The 23816-nt window shown below is 40.5% G+C and overlaps 1 protein-coding gene across 25 annotated transcripts in view; it reads right to left on the bottom strand.

The window, feature by feature from the left end:
• LOC114079369 (dual specificity tyrosine-phosphorylation-regulated kinase 4-like) overlaps window positions 1-23816 on the bottom strand; it is a 119665-nt gene that overhangs the window by 61549 nt on the left and 34300 nt on the right. For 19 of the 25 annotated variants that reach the window (XR_011707371.1, XM_071611423.1, XM_071611422.1 and 16 more), the window contains 2 exons: window positions 18967-19059; window positions 18576-18695 (listed from right to left, as the gene is read on the bottom strand). The exons of 1 other annotated variant lie outside the window; for it this stretch is intronic. Coding sequence is in view for 20 of the 24 variants with exons in the window: in XM_071611423.1 (XP_071467524.1) it covers window positions 18576-18695; window positions 18967-19059 (213 nt within the window). In the remaining 4 variants the exon portion in view is untranslated. Of the gene's footprint in view, window positions 1-7948; window positions 8034-12498; window positions 13061-13338; window positions 13471-18575; window positions 18696-18966; window positions 19060-23816 lie in introns of those variants that run through there. 5 more of the 25 variants (XM_071611424.1, XM_071611432.1, XM_071611428.1 and 2 more) reach the window with 4 other exon arrangements.

Raw genomic sequence — 23816 nt, 5'->3', positions numbered from 1 at the left:
TTAGGAAAGAAAATGCTCTTAGTCTTGCCCAGAACTCAAAATGCCCAAAGATGCCTTAGTGGAACCTGCCAGGACACAGGTGCCCAGCCTGAATACCAGTGCTCTCATCAGAAAGGCTTCACATCTAGAAAGGGGTGGAGAGGAAAAGACCACAATCTTAGAACAATTTTTTCCAAGGTAGTAAGCACACCACAGGGGTAGGTGACATAATTCTGTGCAGGATGCAGATAGACAATCACCTAATGGCTATGCATTTATTTTGCTATCCATTTGAAAAACTATAAGAAGTACTTTAAGCATGTGATTTTTGCAGTTGTTATTACTTAGGATGAAATCAAAATTCAAGTAAAAACATAAAAGGGAGCATGAGATATGGCAAAAATTATGAAGGCAGCACTGAAATAACTAAAGTTTAGCAAACAGCCTTCAGTTTGAACACAAGTTCTGTTCTTTGAAACAAAACTTAGAATTCTCTTTCTTCCAGACCTTCCCTAGAGACCTGAAGGAAGCACATCTAAAGCTGAGATACAGGGGGCCAGACCCTTTTAAATTGGCAACTGAGGTACAACATTTATTGTCCTTTAGCACAGCTGAGTCCTCCACAGAGCGGTACTGATGGGGGCATTTAGAATATTCGGTCTTGACCTCCTGGAATATGAAGGTAATCTGAGGGAGAGAAGATTTCACAGAGCACGGGCCATGGTCTCAGACCACGTTGGTTTATTTGCTAATGTGCACTACATGCAGATGTGGTTATCTATGAATAGACTGTGATGATATCTGAGGAAATATTGCAATTGTGAATCCAACTTCTCATTAAGTAGGTTTACGAATATTAAAACTCGGAGGTATCAGCAGTAACAACAAGCTGGCATTGAGGATGCAATGGACAGACCAACAGGTGAATGGAAAGTACATCAACAAAATACAGCCCAGACTAAATATCAGACAAAGGACATCAGTGAGTGTCAAGTGTCGATAAAAAAAAAAAAGGAAGATACCACCATAAATGCAATGAGCCCAGGAGGAGGGGAAAGGGACTTCTGGAATGCATGGGGCTTGGTCTGGACTGAGAGGAAGGGAAGACGACATGCTCATTAGGAGAAGCAACAGTATCCAGGCATGCTCCAGGGGTCTCCACTGCTCAGAAAGGATAAGCTGGAGCACAGGGTTGGCTGTGGGTTGCAGAAGCATTGAAAGCTAAGCTAAGAAACTTGGTCTTATCCTATGGGAAAATGTGAACCACTGAAGGTTTGTACGGTATGTGCAAAGCAAAGCCATCCTTCAGAAAGATTCCTTTAGCAGCTGTGTGGCATGACAATACTCAAGGGCATGAACTTGGAAGTCACACTCTTTCATTTTGAATCCAGTTCCACTATTCATTAATTATCTGAATTTGGATGAGTCATTAACTTCTCCTCCTATTACTCGAGGATATTATCATTAACAAGCTCATAAGGTTGTTGTGAGGAAGAATGACTTTAATGTGTGCACAACACTTCAACTAGTGCCTTGAATGTGAATGAGTGATAGAGTTCAATTTTCCTCATTTGCAAAATGCAGAAAGTGATCTGTGCTCATTTCCCATGAAATTGATGGAGGATGAACAAGATGGCTAAAGGAGCTATGATGCTTAACTTGACAAAAGAATAAAACAAAAGAGAAATTCTCATAGATTAACATTATGGTAACTGTCATATACATATATTGGAAATAAACAATTAAGAAGTAGACAGCAGCTGGGCGGGGTGGCAAATGCCTGTAATCCCAGGAGCTCAGGAGGCTGAGGCAGGAGAATCTCGAGTTCAAAACCAGCCTCAGCAATATCAAGGCACCAAGCAACTCAGTGAGACCCTGTCTCTAAATAAAATATAGAACAGAGCTGGGGATATGGCTCAGTGGCTGAGTGCCCCTGAATTCAATCCCTGGTGCCCATCCCCCCAAAAAGTTGAAGGCAGATGGTAGAAACCAGGTTTCTCTTTGTTGGAATGGAAATTTATGGATCAGAAAAGTCTGATCAATATTACCATCATGTTATAATGGACTATAATTGTAGATATAGCTCATGTTTAAGTTAATATAGATACAGATGGCTACGTGTAGAAATATTTATGTATATGTGTGCACGTGTGTGCACATGTCCAGGTGGCTTGGGATAAAGCCCTGTCAAGAAAAGTTTAAGAAAATGTCAGAGCCAAGAGGAGACTAAAGAGACATGTCAACTAAATGTAATACGGGATCCTGGAACAGACAAAGGACATTAGGTAGAAATTAAGGAAACCTGCATGAAGTATAGAGTTTGGTTAATTATGACATATCAATATTGGTTCATTATTTATAACAAATGCACTATGAGATATAAATAATAAAGAAAACTGGGTAGATGGTGGGGAGTAGTGTGTGGAAACTTTTATCTCTCTCTCTTTTTTTTTTTTTTTTGGTAAATCTAAGACTATTCTAAAAATTAGTCTTTTATTAAAACAAAACTCCTATAGGAAGGGCAATGTCAGAAGGGCTGCCACTTATGATATAGTACAAATTTCTTCTACGTGGTTCAAAGGACAGAATCAGGTCAAAGTGTGGGAATTATAGGGAAGTAAATGGAAATTTATGGATCAGAAAAGTCAAATCAATATTACCATCATGTTATAATGAACTATAATTGGAGAAATGTCTGGTTCAATAAAATGAAGAATTTTATAAAATTTAGAGTTGCACATAAAAGGTAGGAATCTCTCTGAAGCATTGACTTTCCCATCAGGTGGAATCCACCTGATGATCATCTGTGCAAAATGTGTATGGAATGGGAGTCTGGGCAAGATGTAATCTACAAAGTCCTATCAGTTTGTAAGATTTATTCAAGTGACTTCTGGATGTGCGTCTTAAGAGCTTTCTTCCGTTTGGATTTTCAGTGTCCTCCAAAGGCCCATGTGTTGAAGGTTTAGTCTCTAGCCTAAGGTACTCCTGGGAGTTGGAACCTTTCAGAACCTGGCCTCCTTCTGTTTCTCTCTTTAATGTTCCAGCTGCCATGAGACGAGAAGCTTTGTTCTAACACATGCTCCCCACTATGATGTTCTGCCTTGCCACAGGCCCAAAGCAAGAGGGACAAGCTACCATGGACTGAAATCCTCTAAAATTCTGAGGCCAAAATCAATCTTTTCCTCCTCATATGATTATCTCAGTTGTTTTGTCATAACAGCAGAAAGCTTGCCAACACAAACTTTATCTTTCCTCTCACAGAACCAAAGCTGCAATCTATTGAACAACCTTTGTCACATCATGACACATACAGAAAAAAATTTAATACTTGTACAGCAACAAGGGTCAAGACAGGAGGCAACTCACAGCCAGGGGTTCCAGCTGCCCCAGGTCTAACCAAGCCACCCCCAGGATGGGTGGCTTCTACATCTCTGCACCCCATCTCCCATACTCAGATAACAATATGTTGTTGTGCAAGATTATGAGCTTGGTGACTCTGTTTCCTGCAGTTTCTCCAAGAGGCACACAGTGTCCCATCACAACACTACATTCTTCCATGGCAGGAAGAAGAGGGTGTGATCTCCCATATTCATAGTAAAATGCCACCTTTCTTTCAGACAGTGAATTTTGGTGTCATTGTCTTTTGGCCCTGCACTGATTTCTAAGTCAATGCAACAGGAGTCTCTTTAATCGTCTCTGTATCTACATTTGAACTCTCCTGTGTAAAAAAGACTTTATTCACAGGGGCACATGGCAAAGTTGGGGCTTCCAGTGCAGCCCATGAACTGTGGCTGGATTCTGGGAAATAAGAAAGGGCACTAGGGAGCTGATAGAGCCTTTTCCACTTCTCTGTGTGCATCGCTGTTCTTAGAAGTTTCCAAAACAGCCAGAAGTCAACTGTAAAGCTCCTTGATTTCCCAAACCTTTTATATAAATATGCACTGCTTTTATAATTTAAAAATCCTATTATTTAAAGACAAAAGGGCCAAATATGGTGGCGCAGGACTCTGGGAGGCTGAGGCAGGAGGATCCCAAGTTCAAGGCCAACACCAGCAATACAGCAAACCCTGTTTCAAACTAAAAGATTTAAAAAAATGACGGGGTCATGTGGCTCAGTGATAAAATTCCTCTGAGTTCAATACCCAGTACCGAAAAATAAAAATAAAAACAAAAGGTATTACAACAGGTAATTATCAAAGGTTCAAATCAATGATGGGGCAGGAGGTACTCTGGGCAACTGAGAGCGTAGATAGAGTGGATTAGATTATAGAAGAGGACAGTGAGGAACCTGGGCGGGAGAACCTGGGAGGATAGAACAGGAGATGCTGGCTGAGGTTGTTAAGATTCTCCCCACTAGAGGCCCTCATTTAAATTTGAGGCCTCCTCTGTTGTCTCTATCTGTGCTTCCCATAGCCAGGTCATGGACCCACAGGGACTGGACACCACACGAAAATGCAAGTAATTGGCTGATCCGAGCCTGGAGTTTCTTGTCCTGACCCAGGGCCCCTCCTTGCCTCTCTCCTGTCTGTTTTCTGAGCTAGCTGGCTAGTTCTCACTAGGCCAGGCACTTAGGTTCTCACACTTATTTTGTTTTCTCAGACAAAACCTTAAACCATGGCAGGTGGCAGATTCTATCTGCTGCTTTATAAAAGCCAGCTCACCTTTCTCAAATAGAAGCTGCGTTCAATTTAAAAGCTAATTAGGAGAAAGGTGGGAAATTGAAACCAGCTTCTCCTCCCACCCCTCACCTGTCATTTATGTAAAATAGCTGCAAAGTTGCCAAACTGATCTAGTTACCAGCTCCTGTGATCAAGAGTCCTTCTTCCTACCTCAAGGATTTTTCCAACAAACACCTCCCTTCTACCTCTCTGAGCCAGAAGGATGCATGGAATCGCAGGGTTAGGATGGACCTTGGGGATGCATTCATTCTCAACATACTCACTGAGCTCGCCCATGTGCCAGTCAGTCACTAGGTTAAGCACAGAAATTACATGGACCTGACTCCCTAGTGGTGGAGACCAGAGGCTCCCCAAGTGAGTTCTATGCAGCCAGATTTGGGAAGCACATTCTAATGGAATCCCCTTTGTTTTCCGTTATGCCACTGATGTTTATGTAGCCTTTCTAATTATTTTTTAATTTTTTAAATTTATATATGACAGTAGAATGCATTACAATTCTTATTACACATATAGATCACAATTTTTCATATCTCTGGTTGTACACAAAGTATGTTCACACCAATTTGTGTCTTCATACATGTACTTTGGATAATATCCATCACATTCCACCATCATTTCTAACCCCATGCCCACTCCCTTTGTCCTCCCACCCCTCTGCCCTATCTAGAGTTTGTCTATTCCTTTCATGTTCCCCCTCCCTACTCCACTATGAATCAGTCTCCTTATATCAGAGAAAACACTCAGTATTTGGTTTTGGGGGATTGGCTAAGTTCACTTAGCATTATCTTCTCTAACTCCATCCATTTACCTACAAATGCCATGATTTTATCCTTTTTATTGCTTAGTTATATTCCAGTGTGTATATATGCCACATTTTATCCATTCATCTATTGAAGGGCATCTAGGTTGGTTCCACAGTTTAGGTATTGTGAATTGTTCTGCTATAAACATTACAGGCTGTGTCCCTGTAATATGCTGTTTTTAAGTCCTTTGGGTGTAGCCCGAGGAGAGGGATAGCAAGGTCAAATGGTGGTTCCATTCCTAATTTTCCAAGAAATCTCCATACTGTTTTCCATAATGGCTGCATCAATTTGCAGTCCCACCAGCAATGTATGAGTGTACCTTTTCCCCCACATCCTCACCAACACTTATTGTTGTTTGTATTCATAATAGCTGCCATTCTTTTTATGAATTATTTTTATCTCCTCCCACAAGATTCTATGGCAATGAACATTAGGCCCTACATGATGTGCCAATCCTGGAACATCAAAAGCAGTCAGTCCCTCTGGATGTCTCACATAGGGGTCCCTCAGGTGTCACCTTGTGTGTCAGTATCCATACCATCATGACAAAAGCCAGGATTGAGCTGAGGCCTCACCTCAGACCAATTTGGATTTGGTGATCATCTCACAATGGGGGTAGGGTCTTTTTTTTTTTTTGGTACCAGTGATTGAATTCAGGGGCACTCAACCACTGAGCCACATCCCAGCCCTATTTTGTATTTTATTTAGAGAGAAGATCTCACTGAGTCACTTTAGCAACTTGCCGTTGCTGAGAATGGCTTTGAACTCGCAATCCTCCTATCTCAGCCTTCCCAGCCTCTGGGATTTCAGGCATGCACCACGGTGCCTGTCAGGGTAGGATTTTTATGTGTCATTTTCCTTGCTTGGGGAGCAGGGTCTGCTGTAGACTGCCTCTTTGTAAGATATCACTGGGAAGGGCCTCCACAGCAAATCCACATTAATCAACATAAGCTGACTGCAATAATCATGAGCCTCTCCCTTGCAGGAACAAGCGCGAGAATGTTCTATCAAACTTGTAATTATCACTTATGATTCTCTTGCTATGAATAGAATAATCGTGTGAGAATAAAGATACCACTTTCAGACTTAGAATCCACCAGTGCCCTAGTTCCATGGTCTCCTTTCCTGCCCTTCCTCTATGCAGCTGCCAGAGTGGCCTTAGGAATAAATGTGAGCATTGGCCACGTTACTACCTCACCTACATTTCCCTGTGACTTCTCAGGGTGCAGAAGTCCTGAAACAAAATACTCCCAGCCTCATCCCTTGTCATGACCTCGCCCTACCCTTTCTACAATTTCCAAACGTCATGCTGTTTCACATCTCAACATGTTTGCGCCTGCTCCATTTCTACTGGGAATGTAGAGCTTCCTCCACTTCATGCCACCTTCATTCACTTGGTGAATTTAGCCACCCTTGAGCTCTTCTTCTGCTGGACTGTCAGACTCTTTACTAAAAGACCTGGGTCTCAGCTTAGGATCTCAAAGCCTAACACAGTATCTCATGCTTATAGGCACTTAAATATTTCCTGAAGGAAAGAAAGAAGGGGAGAAGGAAAGAAAGAAGAGGAGGAGCCAGACATCCTAGTATTTGTCCTGAAAGACTTGAGACAACTCCAAGGAGTCTAGGAGTCTACGGAGCTTTGACTTCCACTCTCTCTGGTTAGTCACCCACTGTTTCCCAGTGTGGCTTCATTCACTCTCCTAGTGGCTTTCATTTCCACTAGAGCTCTCCTGCACCCTGGCCCTTATTTTCGGAAGGAAAGCTTCCTAATTGCTTAATTCACACACAAGAATCCGATCTCAAACGCCACTAAGTTTTCAAAAAGAATGCCAGGAAAAGGAATTATCTGTCCAAATAAATTAATCTCTACTCAAGGATGATATTTTAGGTGCTGGGGAAGTAAAGAGATGGTTCATGAACCCAGCCAAGCAGGAGCACATTCCCATTACGGGTCACACTGACCTGATCATGTGACCTCCACATCAGGGTGAAGGAAAGAGGAACACAGAAAGGTGGAATCTCCAACTGCCTGTCCCACATCCATGTCCTCTTCCTGGGCATTCTGCTTTCCCCCTTCCCTGATTTGCATTCTCATTGCAGTAGGCCGGACCCCAACATGCACATGCTACAGGGTACAACCTGCCTCTTCACTTTGAAAGCTAAATATGACCAGATCTGGTCCCCCATTTAGGGCTAGTTAGAGCAGAATTTCAAGATTCACTGCCTCATCTTATTACCTTAGACAGAGACCTGGATGTCCTCATCTGCAAAGTTCGGGGGAGAAAGCACAGGAATACTTAGCAGGCATCAGGCCACTCTGGTCCCCTGTCCCTAGACCACCCAGCCTTTTCAGAAAGGCACACCTCCATCGAAGAATCCAGCCTCAGTCGAACCTCACAAGCTATTTTTCTTGTTATTTTTTCAGTTGGCTCCTCCTTGTTTCTTCCTCCTCTTCATTTAAAAGAAAGAAAAAAAAATCCCTAGTACCTGGTTGTGGCTAGATGGACAGATGAAGCTCAAGTTCAGTGATATCAACTCACAGCTTCCTCCTTACAGCCTCTGTAATCCTTTCCTAGAGGTCAGAACAAATGTATTCAAATGTATTGTTCAAAACAAATGTATCAACAGAGAGAGGCAGGTGATCAGGAGAGAAAACCTTTAGGGATTTTCTACAGAGCAAACAGGTTAGAGGATTAGCCCAGCAGACCTTGCAAAGAGCTGGAAGAAGAAAATCCCCAGCCAAGGGATTTAACTGTTACCACCAACACAGACCTTCGGCAAATCACGGTTTCTCCCTCTCTGCTACTTCTAGCCAAGAGTCTACCCTTAAAGCCCCTTTGTGGTGCACAAGGAAGCCCAGGATGCCTAGACAGGAAGGAGCTGCCTCCTGATTACACCCACAGCCAAGGCTGGACTCTGGAGACCCATTAGCACAGTGAACATGACTTGCCACTTGGGAGGACCAGGTTCTTATCTCACTGATGCCATATCCTCTGGGGGCCCACCTACCAGCCTCTGACCCTGGTAGAGATGGAAGGAGGAGACCCTGGCCATCCTTGATGGGCATGAGACAAGCCTGGAAATCCAGAAACCAGGAGTCATTTTCGAATGCACTTAGTGCAACCTGCTGATTCAGGAGTCCACTAATGGAACTTGAAAAACCATGATTCCGGTAGCAAACTTTTGGAATATATAATATGATGACCTCATTTTACATATGGAGAAAGAGAGGCTAAAGTCAACCAAATGACTTGTCCAAGATAACACAACTAATGGTAGCAAACCTAAGTCTACGTACGGCGTAAGTCCTCAAGTGTCTGTTTACTGTGTCATACTGCCATCCAGTGATCTTTTCTGATCTCTTTTGTATTCTACCATGAAACATGGGGACAAGAGATTGTAAACTACTTCCACTCCAAAGATCTCAAATTAAAATAAGTTCATGCTTTTATTCCAGTAGTACCTGAATATAGAATACAACAGAAACACTTAGAAAGAAGCATTTTTCTACAAATTAGACACTAAATTTCCTATAATATAAAGTAGATTTGTGCATCATGCAGGCAGGTTAAAGAATATGATTTCTGGGGCTGGGGATGTGGCTCAAGCCGTAGTGCGCTTGCCTAGCATGGGTGGGTCACTGGGTTCCATCCCCAGCATCACATAAAATTAAAAAATAAATAAATAAATAAATAAAGATGTTGTATCCACCAAAAACTAAAAAATAAATATTAAAAAATTCTCTCTCTCTGGCTAAAAAAAAGAAGACAAGGATGATTTCTGAGGCTGTTTCCATTCATTGAGATTTATTCCATCCTATGCAGGTGTTATTTTTTCTGCTCAAAGTGCACCTAGCTCAGAGCTTCTTCGAGCAACTCCATTGTTTCTGGGCCTGTGATAAGGTAGAATATCATGGCTGGTGGGGAGGATGTGGCAGAGTAAAGCCACTTACTTCTTAGCAGCCAGGAAGGGGGCGGGGGGGGGGGGGTAGTGGGACAAGATATACTGGTCAAGGATATGCCCCAGTGACCCACCTCCTCCATCTAGGCTCCATCTCCCCAAGTCTCCACCACCTCCCAGCTGCGCCACCAGCTGGGACCAAGCCTTCAACACGCAAACTTCTGGGGTGTGGGAGACCAATCTAGCACTGACTAGGTCTGACTCCCCTGCTGAGCGGTGTGGCATCCGGTGGCTGTCATGCTGCTAGTTAGCCTGGGTCTTCTAGGGTTCCAGAGACTGTCTTGTGCAGGGGCGTGTCTCTCCACATATCCAGGGATCCAATCACCTCACCTGTCCTTGTAACCCTGCCCCCCTTCACTTTCATTGGATAGGATTTCCTAAGAATTTAGATTTCCCTAATAAAAGAGTGCTTGCTCTCTTGCCAGCCTCTCCTGTAGTTCCTCCCTCTCCCTTTCTGGAGCTTGGTTTAAAGGTAAATTGTGTGTCTGTGTTTTATTTCTAATGCCTTGGGAATTTCCCCTGAGTGACCTTGAGTTAGCCGGCTGTGCTGGATGCAGATGGCACTGGAGTACATTTCAGAATCAAACTACAACAATATTGAAAATCCAAAACATTGACAATACCAAATGCTGGCAAGAAGGTGTAAGAGCAATTCTCATTCACTGATGGTGGGATGGAAAAATGGTACAGTCATTTTGGAAGAGAGTCTGACAGTTTCTTACAAAGCCAAATATATCTCAGTACGTGATCCAGCAACCATGCTCCTTGATATTTGCCCAAATGAATTGAAAACTTGTTCACATAAAAACCTGCACTTGAATGTTCATAGCGACTTTATTCATAACTTCCCCCTAAACAGGAAGCAACCATAATATTCTTTAACAGGTAAATGGATAAACAGGTATACCAATGCAATGCTGTATTATTCACTGAAAAAAGGAAATGAGCTATCAAACCTCTAATCTACATATTGTGGGGTTGGGCTCCAAATTCCTTAATAGGACACCCATAGCACAAGAGTTAAAAACAAGAATTAACAAATCAGACTTACTCAAACTAAAAAGTTTTTTCTCAGGAAGAGAAATAATAAGAGAGGTAAATAGGGAGCCTACATTCTGGGAACAAATTTTTACTCCTCACACTTCAGATAGAGCCCTAATATCCAGAGTATACAAAGAATACTCTCAAAAAAATAAACAATAAGATAACAAATAGCCCAATCAACAAATGGGCCAAGGACCTGAACAGACACTTCTCAGAGGAGGACATACAATCAATCAACAAGCACAGGAAAAAATGCTCACCATCTCTAGCAGTCAGAGAAATGCAAATCAAAACCACCCTAAGATACCATCTCACTCCAGTAAGATTGGCAACCATTATGAAGTCAAACAACAACAAGTGCTGGCGAGGATGTGGAGAAAAGGGTACACTTGTACATTGCTGGTGGGACTGCAAATTGGTGCGGCCAATTTGGAAAGCAGTATGGAGACACCTCGGAAAGCTGGGAATGGAATCACCATTTGACCCAGCTATCCCCCTTCTCGGTCTATTCCCCAAAGACCTTAAAAGAGCATATTATAGGGATACAGCTACATCAATGTTCATAGCAGCACAATTCACAATAGCTAGACTAGATGCCCTTCAATAGATGAATGGATAAAAAAAAATGTGGCATTTATACACAATGGAGTATTACTCAGCACTAAAAAATGACAAAATCATGGCATTTGCAGGGAAATGGATAGCATTAGAGCAGATTATGCTAAGTGAAGCCAGCCAATCCCTAAAAAACAAATGCCAAATGTCTTCTTTGAAATAAGGAGGGCAACAAAGAACAGAACAGGGAGGAGGAGCATGAGAAGAAGATCACCATTAAATAGGGATGAGAGGGGGAAGGGAAAGGAAGAGAGAAGGGAAATTGCATGAAAATGGAAGGAGACCCTCATTGTTATACAAAATTACATATAAGAGGAAGTGAGGGGAAAGGGAAAAAAAAACAAGAGAGAGAAATGAATTACAGTAGATGGGGTAGAGAGAGAAGATGGGATGAGAGGGGAGGGGAGGGGGATAGTAGAGGATAGGAAAGGCAGCAGAATACAACATACACTAGGTTGGCAGTATGTAAAAAAGTGGATGTGTAACCAATGTGATTCTGCAATCTGTATACGGGGTAAAAATGGGAGTTCATAATCCACTTGAATCAAATGTATGAAATATGATATGTCAAGAGCTTTGTAATATTTTGAACAACTAATAATAAAAAAAATTAACGTGAAAAAAAAAAGACATTGAGGAGCCTTACTGACATATTGCCAAATGAAAGAAGCCAATCTGAAAAGGTGCAGTACTTTATGATTTCAACTACAGAATATTCTGGAAAAGGCAAAATCATAGAGTTAGCAAAAAGAGAGATTGCTAGGGTTTTGGTGGGAGGTGGGGTCAGGATTGACTAGGTGGAGAATGTGGTATTTTTAGGTTAGTAAAATTATCCCGTATCATGCTGTGATGGTTTGTACCTAATAATATGTATTTTTCAAAACCCATAGAATGTGCAACACAAAGGATGCAACCAAAAGTAAATCATCATTTTAGTCAGCTTTTTCATGGCTGTGACTAAAGGACCCGACCAGTACAATTATAGAGGAGTGCCACAGTCTGGCTGGGCACAAATGCCGCAGTCTGGCTGGGCACACAATCACGAGCCACCACACAGCTTGTAGATTCAAACAGCAACTCTTTATTCCCGAACTCACACCAGCCGTCTACCAACACGTTCTCTGCCCAAATCCACGTTCTCTGCCCAAATCCACCTCCACTGGGCTTCTATATCCAAAATATACTGTCTGAATCCCGTGAGAACTCAAGGGGAACTCAGGCAGCAGGATACGCCCTATTCCCAGGAGGAATAATCTTAAACCTTAAACCTGGAACCTAAACTGGGAACGCCCTAAACACGATTATCTTAAAACCGGGAACACCCTAATCTGCCTTGGTCCTTGAGCAAGGTCACCTACATTCAATGTCGCTGCAACATGTCAGCAACATGGGGTATGCTGGCAAGGAAATTGTCATACCTACTTGGCTAATGGCTCCCAGCAGAGGAGGAAGAATTTATTTGAGGGCTCATGATTTCAGAAGTCTTAGTCCATAGAAGGCTGGCTCCATTTCTCTGGGCTTGAGGTGAGGCTGAACATCATGGCAGAGTGTGTGGCAGAGGGAAGCAGCTCACATCAAGGTGATCAAGAAGCACAGACTCCACTTCCATGTACAAATATATAAACCAAGGCCACACCCTAATTCCCCGCCTCCTTTAGCCTCACCCTACCACTTCAGTTACCACCCAGTTAATCCCTATCAGCAGATTAAATCACTGATTGGGTGAAGAGTCTCACAACCCAATCATTTCTCCTTTGAGCCTTCTTGCACTGTCTCACACATGAGCTTTTGGCGAACACCTCACATCCAAATCATAACAATCATTATTAGTTAATAATGCATCAATATAGGTTGATAAGTTGTAACAACTTTCCAGTAATGCAAGATATTAATAATAAGATAAAATAAGGAAGGTGATGAAGTATCTGGGAACTCTCCTCTCTTCTATTCAATTTTTCTATAAATCCAAAACTACTCTAAAAAATTAAGAACATAAAAACTGACAAGCTAACAAACCAGATGAAGGTATTTGCAGCATATGATATTGGTAAGGATTAATAGAATATATTAAATATTCCACAGATTAATAGGAAAAAGACAACACCATAGAAAAAATATTTACACAATAAAGACAAAAACAGGGAGTTTAAAGAAGAGGAAATATAAATGGCCTGTGAATATATGAAAGGGGGTTTAGTCTCGTTAATAACAATCATCCAAATGCAAGTTAAGATACAATAAAAAAAATTGTTACTTACCTACAAAATTGGCAAGATAAAAAGTCACATAATGAAGAGTGATAAAATGAATGTGGAACGACTGAAACTTGTGTGCCCTGCTGGTGACAAAGTGCACTGGTGCCAATGCTTTGGAAAACAGTTTGGCATTACCTGGTAAAGTCAAGCATTCACATATTCATTACCTAGCAAGTCCCTGCCTAGATAAATACCCAGAAATGGCTACCCATTTGCACTAGCAGACATGCACAAGAACGTTCATGGCAGAATTATTTTTAATAATAGAAACACAAGAAGAAACAGAATGTCCAATGACCGATGAGATAAGCATGCCCAAGCAATAGGGCAGAACAGTTAAACTGATAATCAGGTTCCCAAGAACAAAGGTGATATTTATTCACAATATCTGAGATTCAAAGCACAGGTAATGATCCATCTCAATAGAGCCCTGGACAATCCAAGGACAGCCACATGCAGTGGCAGGTAGGCTAGTGTAGGACTGAGCATGAAAACCACATAGCAGAACACTTACAGTATGATTCCTGTATATAAAAAATGAGAGCATGCAAAATTAACCAACATATACTGTGCAAGGCTTGGAAATATACACAGGAAAGCAACGGAATAATAGCTGTAAAATTCAAGATAGAGGTTAGCTCAGAGGGATCAGGATGAGATTCAATGGGAAAGAACACTCAGGGGACTTCTTCAACTCCATGTTGGGCACACACAAGGGTGTCCATGGTATTATTATTCTTTATAACTTACATATATCTCTTAAATGTTCTTTTATATATATTAATAATGAGAAGCAATTTTTTAAAAGCATTCATGAATTACAAAAGAAAACCTGAATCCTGATTTCAGGTTTTATTACCAGGATGACTTTGAGATCTTGCTTTTCTCTGTAAAACGGGGGTGATAACTACCTCAAGATTTTTGAAAGGAGCAAATATACAAAACTAAACCCATATGGGTAGGGTGGGGATTTTCTTCTAGTATCTCCTTAAACACCCGTGTTGGACAGATACTCCATTTTTCAGACTCTAGAGTGAAAAGTAGCTTTTTTTTCTGATTCATTTTAGCAGTCAGAAACTCCCTCCTAAGCCGCTCACTTAAGCATCCTTTCCACAATAAGAAATGCAATCTCCAATATTTGTTCTCTTCTCTCTCCAAATTAAAGCAGCAATGGGAATGCAAAACAAAGAAACTGGTACTTACCGCGTAGATCTCAGGAGGAAAAGTGGGACCGGGAGAGAATGGAAAAAAATTGCATAATTGTGCTCCTTCAAGGCTCCAAATCCATTCCAAATCACATTACATAATAGTATATGCCTAACTTTCATTGAGATGCCAACTCTAGATTGGTTGTAAGTGGTTATAGTTTAAATGGTTTGACGATTTAGTTTATGAGCATTACAAGTTCTTCTAGTCTGAACCTTTCATTTGCAATGAAAGGTGAATTCATTACCATAGATAATAGTGTGCTAGTGTGCCCCCCCCCCCCAAAAAAAAAAGACCTAAACATGTCTGGCAACTGGAATGTGTTCTTCAGTTTTGAGTGTAATTTCCATTCTTTCCTTAGTAATGCCAAATGGTTGGACTGGGTTTCTTTGTTTCATTTTGGTTCTGCTTTTTATAAAAGGACTGCTGATAAGAGACAGAAATGAGACAGAGGGAAGGACCCTCAGATACCTTCTTCTACTGTGTGAGACTCAGTTAGGAGCCTGTCTCATAAAACCCCGTTCTGTTAAATGGAGAGAGAAGGAAAAGTGAAAGCATATTCTAAAATCTGCCAGCCAGAGAGTTCATGTTCTCTTACCTCATTAATACCACTGCAGTCGGGGAATATAAGACTAATTATTCCAGTTTCACAAATGATCAGGGACTTAATGACCTAATCGAGATCTCACAGCTAGAATTAAAATGAACATCTGTCCACACATGATAGAAAATAACTAACAAATGTCTATAATCCCTAGAAATTCTGATTTCAGTAGTCTTTAAAACTTGATTGGGAGATTCTAAATATATAACCAAGGTGGAAAAAAAAAACACTGTCAATTGCAACCCTAACCACAAAGGAAAATGAGAGCTAGTCATTACCATTCTCAACATTTTCACCAAAATATCTGGCCTTCCTATGAAGAATCTCAATTTTAAGCCCCATAATAATTTGTTAACCTGTTTTCTTTTTGACTGTATCTCCAACACCTAAAACAGTGTCTGAAACAAGTTGACACTAAGTATTTAAAGGGGCAAATAAATAAACACTCCTGGGTTTTATTCCACAAGGACACTTCAAGTGCTAGTCTGTGCCAGTACTATCCTAGTTATGGGGATTCAGTACTGATCCAGTCTAAGGATACAGAATGTCCCTTTTACAGCATGTGTTCCACCATAAATATAATGCAGGCTACCTAACACAACTTTTCTAATAGCCACGTTAAAAAGTAAAAAGAGACAGGTGCAATTAACAATATATTTTACTTAACATATTCAGGATACTAGTTTAATATGAATTGATCCAAAATTATTTTTACAAATTCCTTAAGGTATTAATTGATATGTTATAAAATTCACCCAATTCTTAAATAACATTTAATAAGTTATTTTACACTCATCCAAGTCTTCGAGATCTGCTGTATATTTCACATTCACAGAACATCTCCATCTGGACCCGCCACACACCAAGGGCTCCATAGCCTCATATGGCCAGTGGCTACCATGTTGGGCAGTCCTATTGTGGAGGGTGAGACAAGCAATAACATGTAACTGAAAAGGGTAGGAAAGGAAAGCCTGTGTAAAGAAGTGAAGACAGCAATTGAATGATTTAAAGGATTTAAGAAAAATAAGAAATAAAGTAGGTACTTTAGTAGGTACCTGCACTCACAATGCAGAAAAGAGAAATTGTGTCTTTAGCACATTTCTGGATATACTTTGTCACACCTATTTAATTGTCAGGGATGCTGAAGAGTCATATCCTAAATTAACAGCACTCTCTTCCCCATGGCCTTCTCCCAGGTTCTCCCCCTGGCATGACCCAACCTGATATTTGGAGTCCTGACAGCTCCTCAAATCCCAGAAATCAGCTGCAAGCCAATGTTGTTTTCTTTGAAGAGAGAAGCAGGAAAATCAGTGTCCTCCAGCTTACTAGCTGAGAGGCCCGAGGTCCAGAGGGAGTATCTGCTACTTCTCCCAGAAGTTAGGATAAACTATAACACAGAGCATATCCTAAAGTGCATTGAGGACCACTGTGAGAGTTCTTTGATCCTCATCAGCTAAGTAGAAAAGATGGAGAATCTCTACCAGCGTTGAAGCCAAAGGGAAGACGGCTCTCTAGTGGTCATGTTACACATTTCAGTCAAACGAATGGGGGCACTGTGAAACGAATCCCTTATAACTAGGATGGAGGACTGCACCATTGTCTTCAGGACAAATGAAATCAATTTTTTTAAAATCCCTTGGCTAAATTATTACCAAGTTACATATTTAAAATATTTTAATCTGGGATGTAGCTCAGTGTACAATACTCACCCAGAACAAGGTCCTGGGTTCAACCCCTAGCATAGCAAAAAATAATAATAATTAAATATTTGATTAATAATATGATTTTTGTTTATAATATATACTATTAAATACTGAAAACGGAAATTATGGTTAATGTGCTTAAATATTCAAAATGCTTTTTTAACACGTGGTTGAGGCAACTGATATGCTAAGATTCACAGCCCTTCATTTCCAGTATTATCATAAGTGAAGGGATTATAATTCATATGATTCACTTTTATCCACCAATTAATGTCATATGTGTCCACTGAAACTTAGAATTTCACATGCAGAGGACAGTTATTGATGTGTTTGTACTTCCTTACTCAATCCTATTAAATTCAAAGGGATAACAAATCCGTTGGGGAATGCCAATTGATGGTGAAAAGATGATTATTTAAATCCCACCAGAATATTTAGCAATGTAAAGACCATAGTTACAAGTTTAAATACTAGTTAAAAATGATACTGGGAGCTGGGCATGGTGGCATATGCCTGTAATCCCAGTGGTTTAGGAGGCTGGGGCAGGAGGATCACAAATTAAAAGCCAGCCTCAGCAATTTATTTAGTGAGGCCCTAAGCAATTTAGTGAGAACTTGTCTCATAAACAAATAAAGGGCTGGGGGTGTGGTTCAGTGGTTGAGCCCTCCTGGGTTCAATCCTTAGTACCAAAAAGGGAAAAAAAAAAAAAAAGATACTATGAACTTGCTGATAGTTATTGTAAAATACAACATAAATGAGTTGATGTGCATGTGGTATTTTTATTTTTTATTCCAGTCATTATAGCTACAGAAAATTTGCTTTCCTTAAAATTAACTTAAATGCATAAAGAACTTTTTAGAACAACATTTAGCAGAGTTGGTACTACTAATCAGAGGCACAGAATAGAGTGGGTACATATATGGATTTGAATTCTGTCCTCCAGACTTAGTGATCTAGTTAACCTTGCTCAGTTTCCCCACCTGCAAAATTAGAATAAAAGCACCTGTCTCTAAGGGTTCATGCAAGAGTCATTTGACCACTCAATAAATGAGTTCAAGCAGATTTTAAGACAAAAGAAGAAGAAAATGAAAAACAGAAAAACTGCAAGTTGCAAAACTCATGAAGATTTTGCTAAACTAAAATTATGACTTATTCATTCTGAGGTTGTAAAACTAAAATTTAATAGAATGTTGTATTTATTATATTATCATGTTTTGCTTTAGATTTACTGTGTCGAATATTTTAAGGTAATTTTCATCAAAAGAAATACGTTTTAGATACTAATAATATTTGTACCTACAAATTGCAAAATAAACTCTTGCTATTGCATGTGGTAAAGGCAGAGGTGGGGTGTAGAATGATGGATGGGCTTGGTGGTCCATTCTTGGGAGTTGTAATTCTGAGGCACAGAAAGCTATGACTAAATCAGGAACACTACCTGGAGAAAGTGACCTGGGGTTATAATTTCAAGGAGATGGTCTGTGATCTGTGAGAGGATCTAGGGAAGGCCCCAGGAGGCAGCTGAAGGCTGACTCTCCCAGTTAGTAATGCAGGCTGGATGCTTTGGGCTAAAGTTTGCTGCAAAACATTCTGAACAAAGATCCTATAGTCAAAAGGAGCTTTTTAATACCCTGAGGAATTCAGACTGAGTGAGATTAAAAAATACATATAATATAGACGTTGATCTCATAGACCGTAATCACACTCACTACATCATAGGGTCTTACCTTCAGTGCTCTGCCTTCAGTTAGTTGAGGCAGAGTAAAAAGAGATGGTCTCTGTGTTAGGGGAAACACATTTTCTGGAAATGTTCTTGAATACTTGTTCAGAATTATTGCAGGACATTGCTGGTATGGTTGCAGGTATGAGGAAGAGAATAAAAGGTACTGTGGATAAGTCACTAATCCAGAGGCTCCCAAATGCAAGCTGCCTGTTAGATGAAATCTTCCCTGTCTGGCTGCTTTTCCCTCCAAGCCCACCCAGACCTCCACCAATCAGCTGGGGCCTTCATATCTTCCCCTTATACTATCCTCAAAGGTGCTTGGGCATAACAACTGCCAGGTCCCAAGATTTCACAATGATATCTCTTGTCACTAGTTGAAATTCATGAATCCTTACCTTCACAGAGGTGAAATTTTGCTTCTTTTTTGCTTTCAAAATTGGGAAGGAAGTCAAACTCGGTTTCCTTGGCTTTTTATCGTCCATCTGAGTCTTCCAGGAAGGAGAGCAGAAAAAATTAATTGGCAGTAGGAATAAAATATAAGTAATGGTCCACACACTCCAGAGAGAAGAAAGAAGGGTGGGCATGAAGGAAAGAAGGGGGCAGACACAAAAGCAAGGGCGGACTGGACTCTCTGCTTTTTCTCTTGCCTCCCTTCTAGTGGTCTGATAGGGTTTGGAGGGCAGAGGGAGAGGCAGGAGCCAGGGAAGGAGGAGGAGTGAAGCACGAGGTTAGCAGTTTAAGACCCCCAGCAAACACCATTTCCCCTAGTTAACTGCAAAAGAAACCCCATTCTATTGCCACAAATACAATATTCCCCCCTACAATATGCATACACTAGTGGGCTACTGGGTTAGATTAATGCCTACAGAAAAAGAAAGGAGGAAGTTTGGTAGAAACTTTTTCTCTGGATCTTATTCATCCATTTTGTACCTTCATGCAGAGCACAATTCTATGACTAATTAACTGACTGCAAGATGGAGAGACTTGGAGATGGGGGCAGGATGAGGAAAGTGCTAGGGGAGTGATATTGGCCAAATTATAGAGTTATATTGTGTGCATGTATAAATATGTGCAACAGATCCCATCATTATGTAAAACTATAAAGCACCAATAAAAATGTCACAGAAAGAAACAGATAGAAAGATTTGTATAATACCATGGAATCTAATTAGAGTAGTGATTCATATAACTGAATGGTGAGCCTTCGAAGTTTCCTGGGACACTTATACATTAGCAAAACATTGTGGAATCTCCACTTTGTGTCCCTTGGAAGTCCCTTTACAGTCTCTAACTCTATCAAGAGCTAAGGGAATAAAATACACAGGAAATAGGGGCAGAACAGGGACCAAAGCAAACGTCATCCCGGCTTCTGCACATCACTCACTCCACACTGGTAAGCTCTTGCAGACACTATAATCAACATGGTGGTGTCACCATGTTGAAACTATTCAAAGACTAAAGACAAATCAGGATACTTATTGCAGCATAAATATTTAAAAATTAGAACTTACTTATCTCTAAATGATGGGAAATTTAAAATATGGCACACATATATTTTATGGGATGTGATGCAATCATTTTTTTAAAATGAGGTAGATCAAATAAGCCAGCCCCCCAAAACCAAAGCAGAATGTTCTCACTGATAAGTGATGCTAACACACAATAAGGAGGAAGGGAAGGGAAGAATAGACAAAGGGAAATGAATGGAAGGGCAGTGGATGGGAATAGGAAAGACAGTAGAATGAATCAGATTTAACTTTCCTCTGTTCATATATGAACACATGACCAGTGAAACTCCACATCATGTTCAACCACAAGAATGGGAAGTTACACTCCATGTACGTATGATATGTCGAAAAAAATCCTACTGTCATTAAAATTAAAAAACAAATACAAAAAACTTTTTAAAAATAAAAATAGAAGATTCACTTTATAGCTATCTTAAAGTAAACATTAATCAAAATGATATGGCATAGGCTTAAGGAAAAGTAAGACTCAAGGAATATGATAAGTTTATTTGATATTGTTTATTTAATCTATAACCAGTTAGTAATCAATAGCTACTCAATGTCAGGGAAAGGAATCACCCCTAAGGAATAGGGGTGAATATTACTATAGAAATTCTGAATTCATATCTTGCCTTTTATATCTATATATACCTAGGATTGAATATTTTAAAAAATAAAGAAAAGAAACCTGAAAAAAAATTAAATGGCTATGATTGGATCTCAAAAAAAAAGTGGTTGATCTTTATGTATGCTCGTAACATATTGAGCAAAACCAGTAAAAGAACGCATATAATATGATTCTATATTTATTTTTTAAAAGATGTTTGCATACTTTTTTATACAGGTGTAATGAAGGATTTGGAAGAAAGGATCTATAAAAAAAATTACTTCTGAGGAGTAGGACTGGGGAAGGTAAGATCATCAAGTTGTTTTGTTTTTTTAAGATACAGGATCTTGTCAAGTTGCCCAGGCTGGCCTTGAACTTCTAGGCCCAAGTGGTCCTCCCACTTCAGTCTCCCAAGTAGCTGGAACTACAGGCTGGTGTCACCATACCTGGCTAGGGGAACATTTATTTTCACACACACACACACATGAAAAAAAAATCTTTGAAAAGTAAACAAAAAAGTGTTAGTCTCTTCTCTACTGATGCAGTTTGACTTCTTCCTTCCCTTCCTTCCTTCCTTCCTTCCTCTCTTTCTGCAAACGTTTGTTGAGTCAATTCCACCAGATACAGTCTGTGCTCTAAAGGAAGAATTTGCTCTCCAGGAGAAGAGACCATGGAAGCAGACCATTACAGAGCATGTGATCCACACACTAACAGACATATCTAAAGAGAGCATGGAGCACACTTTGAGATTCTGGCTGACCCTGCTGGGAGAGTTGTGTTAACCCTCACACCTGAGAAAAGCAGCCTGTTCTTGAAGGATGAGCAGGATGGGCACAGAGCCAAGGTAAGATGAATGAGACTGCACAGAGAATAAAATGTGGATTTTCTAGAAACTGCAATCACAGGAATCAGATATCACTGGCAGAGGGTCAGAAAGGAGGGTTAGATTGTCATATAGTGTCATACGCATCATATAGTCCAAGTTAAAATCTTGAGGGCTATGTGATTGTGCTAAATCTGAGCTGACAAGATCAGATTTGTGTTTTGGAAACATCTCTCTGGCAATAGCACGGAGCATGATTCCGAGGAGCTCAGTTAGCCATTTGGGGTGCATAGGTGAGAAATGATGAGGGCCTCAGCCAAAGCAGTGATGGAGAAGACAGAGAGCAAGTATGATCTTGGGGATAATTTGGGAGACTGAACAGGTCAATTTTCACCTTCAACTGGACATAGGATTCGTAAAGTCCCAACACTGGAGAAAAACGAATACAACACTTTTTGATTCTAAGGCTCTTCATCAGTCTTCCCTTCATCTACTTCCCAGGGGAATGGAGACTGTGGAAGTAAATGTTCATCTTTCCAAACAACTGAAGCTCTTTTCTCTGTCCAGCTGTGGCAGCTCTGTACATAAAGAGAAGAAATCCCTGAAGACAACGTGGGGACTTGGAGTCTAGCCTTGATGCTGCCATGATTCTGAATGAGCCCTATGTCTTCTCCAGATTTTCACTTTCCTTGTCTATAAAACAAGATGACCAGATGAACCAGATGACCTCCTAAAATTCTAATTCTATAAAAACACTGTCAGATTCTCTCTCTCTCTCTCTCTCTCACACACACACACTGTTAGGATGGCCTTAGTCCTAAGCTTAAGCAACTCCATTTTAAAAACTACAGTTTGAAACCTGCAGTCTCACTAGGCACACCCACAGAGCCCTCCATTATGGTCACAAACAAGTTCCTTCCCCTCACCCTGATAAACAGAGTGAAGCCCCTGGCAGGCTGTCCTCGCCTGATAAAAGGGAAAGGTGAGAAGATCAGGGTGGAGACCACCAGACCAGATATTTCTGACCCCAGGGTAAATTATGTCACTGAGAAATCCGGTGGTAGCTGATAAGGATTGAAAGGGGGATCAAGAGCCCCAAAATTTAGTATAAATGATACAGCAAATGAACAGGGATTCAGCCAGCCGAAACAAGGATGCACTCGAGCTGGAGAGCCTGATGAGGATCGGACATCCCATCACTCGTCATTGTTTCCTGATCCTCTGTGTGATCCTCAGTGCTCTCAAACTCTACCACCTCGTCTGGACCTTGGTGAGAGCCACAACTTCTCCCTTCTCCCCAGTCCTCAACTAGTCGTCCACTCCACACCAGGAAAAACCTTCCTGGGTTCCGGACCTGGTCACTGCGGTCTGAGTGAGTGTGCATCTGCTGGACATAAAGCCTAAGGCTTAAGACTTTTGAACTTAGCATGCAGAGGGAATGTCTGTCATTAGCCTATCATGATTAAGTGTGTTTTGCGGTGCTTAGAATTAATCTAGAATTGTGTGCTGCGAATCAATCAATCTAGAATCCTTTGCTGTGAATTGATTATGTCTATTGCAGAGCCTAGCATTAAGGATTGTCGTTTTCTTGATTAAGAACCTATAGAGTGGGCTGGGGATGTGGCTCAAGTGGTAACGCGCTCGTCTGGCATGCTTGCGGCCCGGGGTTCGATCCTCAGCACCACATACAAAAAACAAAGATGTTATGTCCGCCGAAAACTAAAAAATAAATATTAAAAAATTCTCTTTCTCTCTCTCTTAAAAAAAAAAAAAAAAAAAAAAAAGAACCTATAGAGTGAAACTGTATTGAGTAATTTGTGTGAATAAAGTATTGAAAGGGGCAGAAATGCATGGACAATTTTTTTTTCTCCCCTTGTCTGCATACATCACAATTTTGCCCCTTCCTGACACATACTTTTATGACTTATTCCATTATTTCCCTCCCTTTCATGATTCTGTAGTTATCACAGACTATTTTGTGCCTTTCTTTATGTATTCAATCTGACTTCCAAAAATAACACTTGCTCCCTACTCAAAGCTTTGAAAATGCCATTTTTTAATCCTCAAAATATATGGCAAATGATGAAGAAAAAGAATTAAAATATGTCTATATTTGTATCTTGTTGCATGAAGGATTGAAGAAAACAAACTTACTTAGTTCAGAGCTAGAGTTAACAAATGTTCTTTTTTTTGGAACCAGGGATTGAACCCAGGGGCACCTAACCACTGAGCAACATCCCCAGCCCCTATTGTATTTATTTAGAGATAGGGTCTCACTGAGTTGCTTAGGGCCTCGCTAAATTGCTG

This window comes from Marmota flaviventris, chromosome 4 (genome assembly GCF_047511675.1).
Source record: "Marmota flaviventris isolate mMarFla1 chromosome 4, mMarFla1.hap1, whole genome shotgun sequence".
Taxonomy (NCBI): Eukaryota; Metazoa; Chordata; class Mammalia; order Rodentia; family Sciuridae; genus Marmota; species Marmota flaviventris.
Note: the sequence above shows the minus strand (reverse complement) of the source record. Positions and strands in the feature narration are given on the sequence as shown.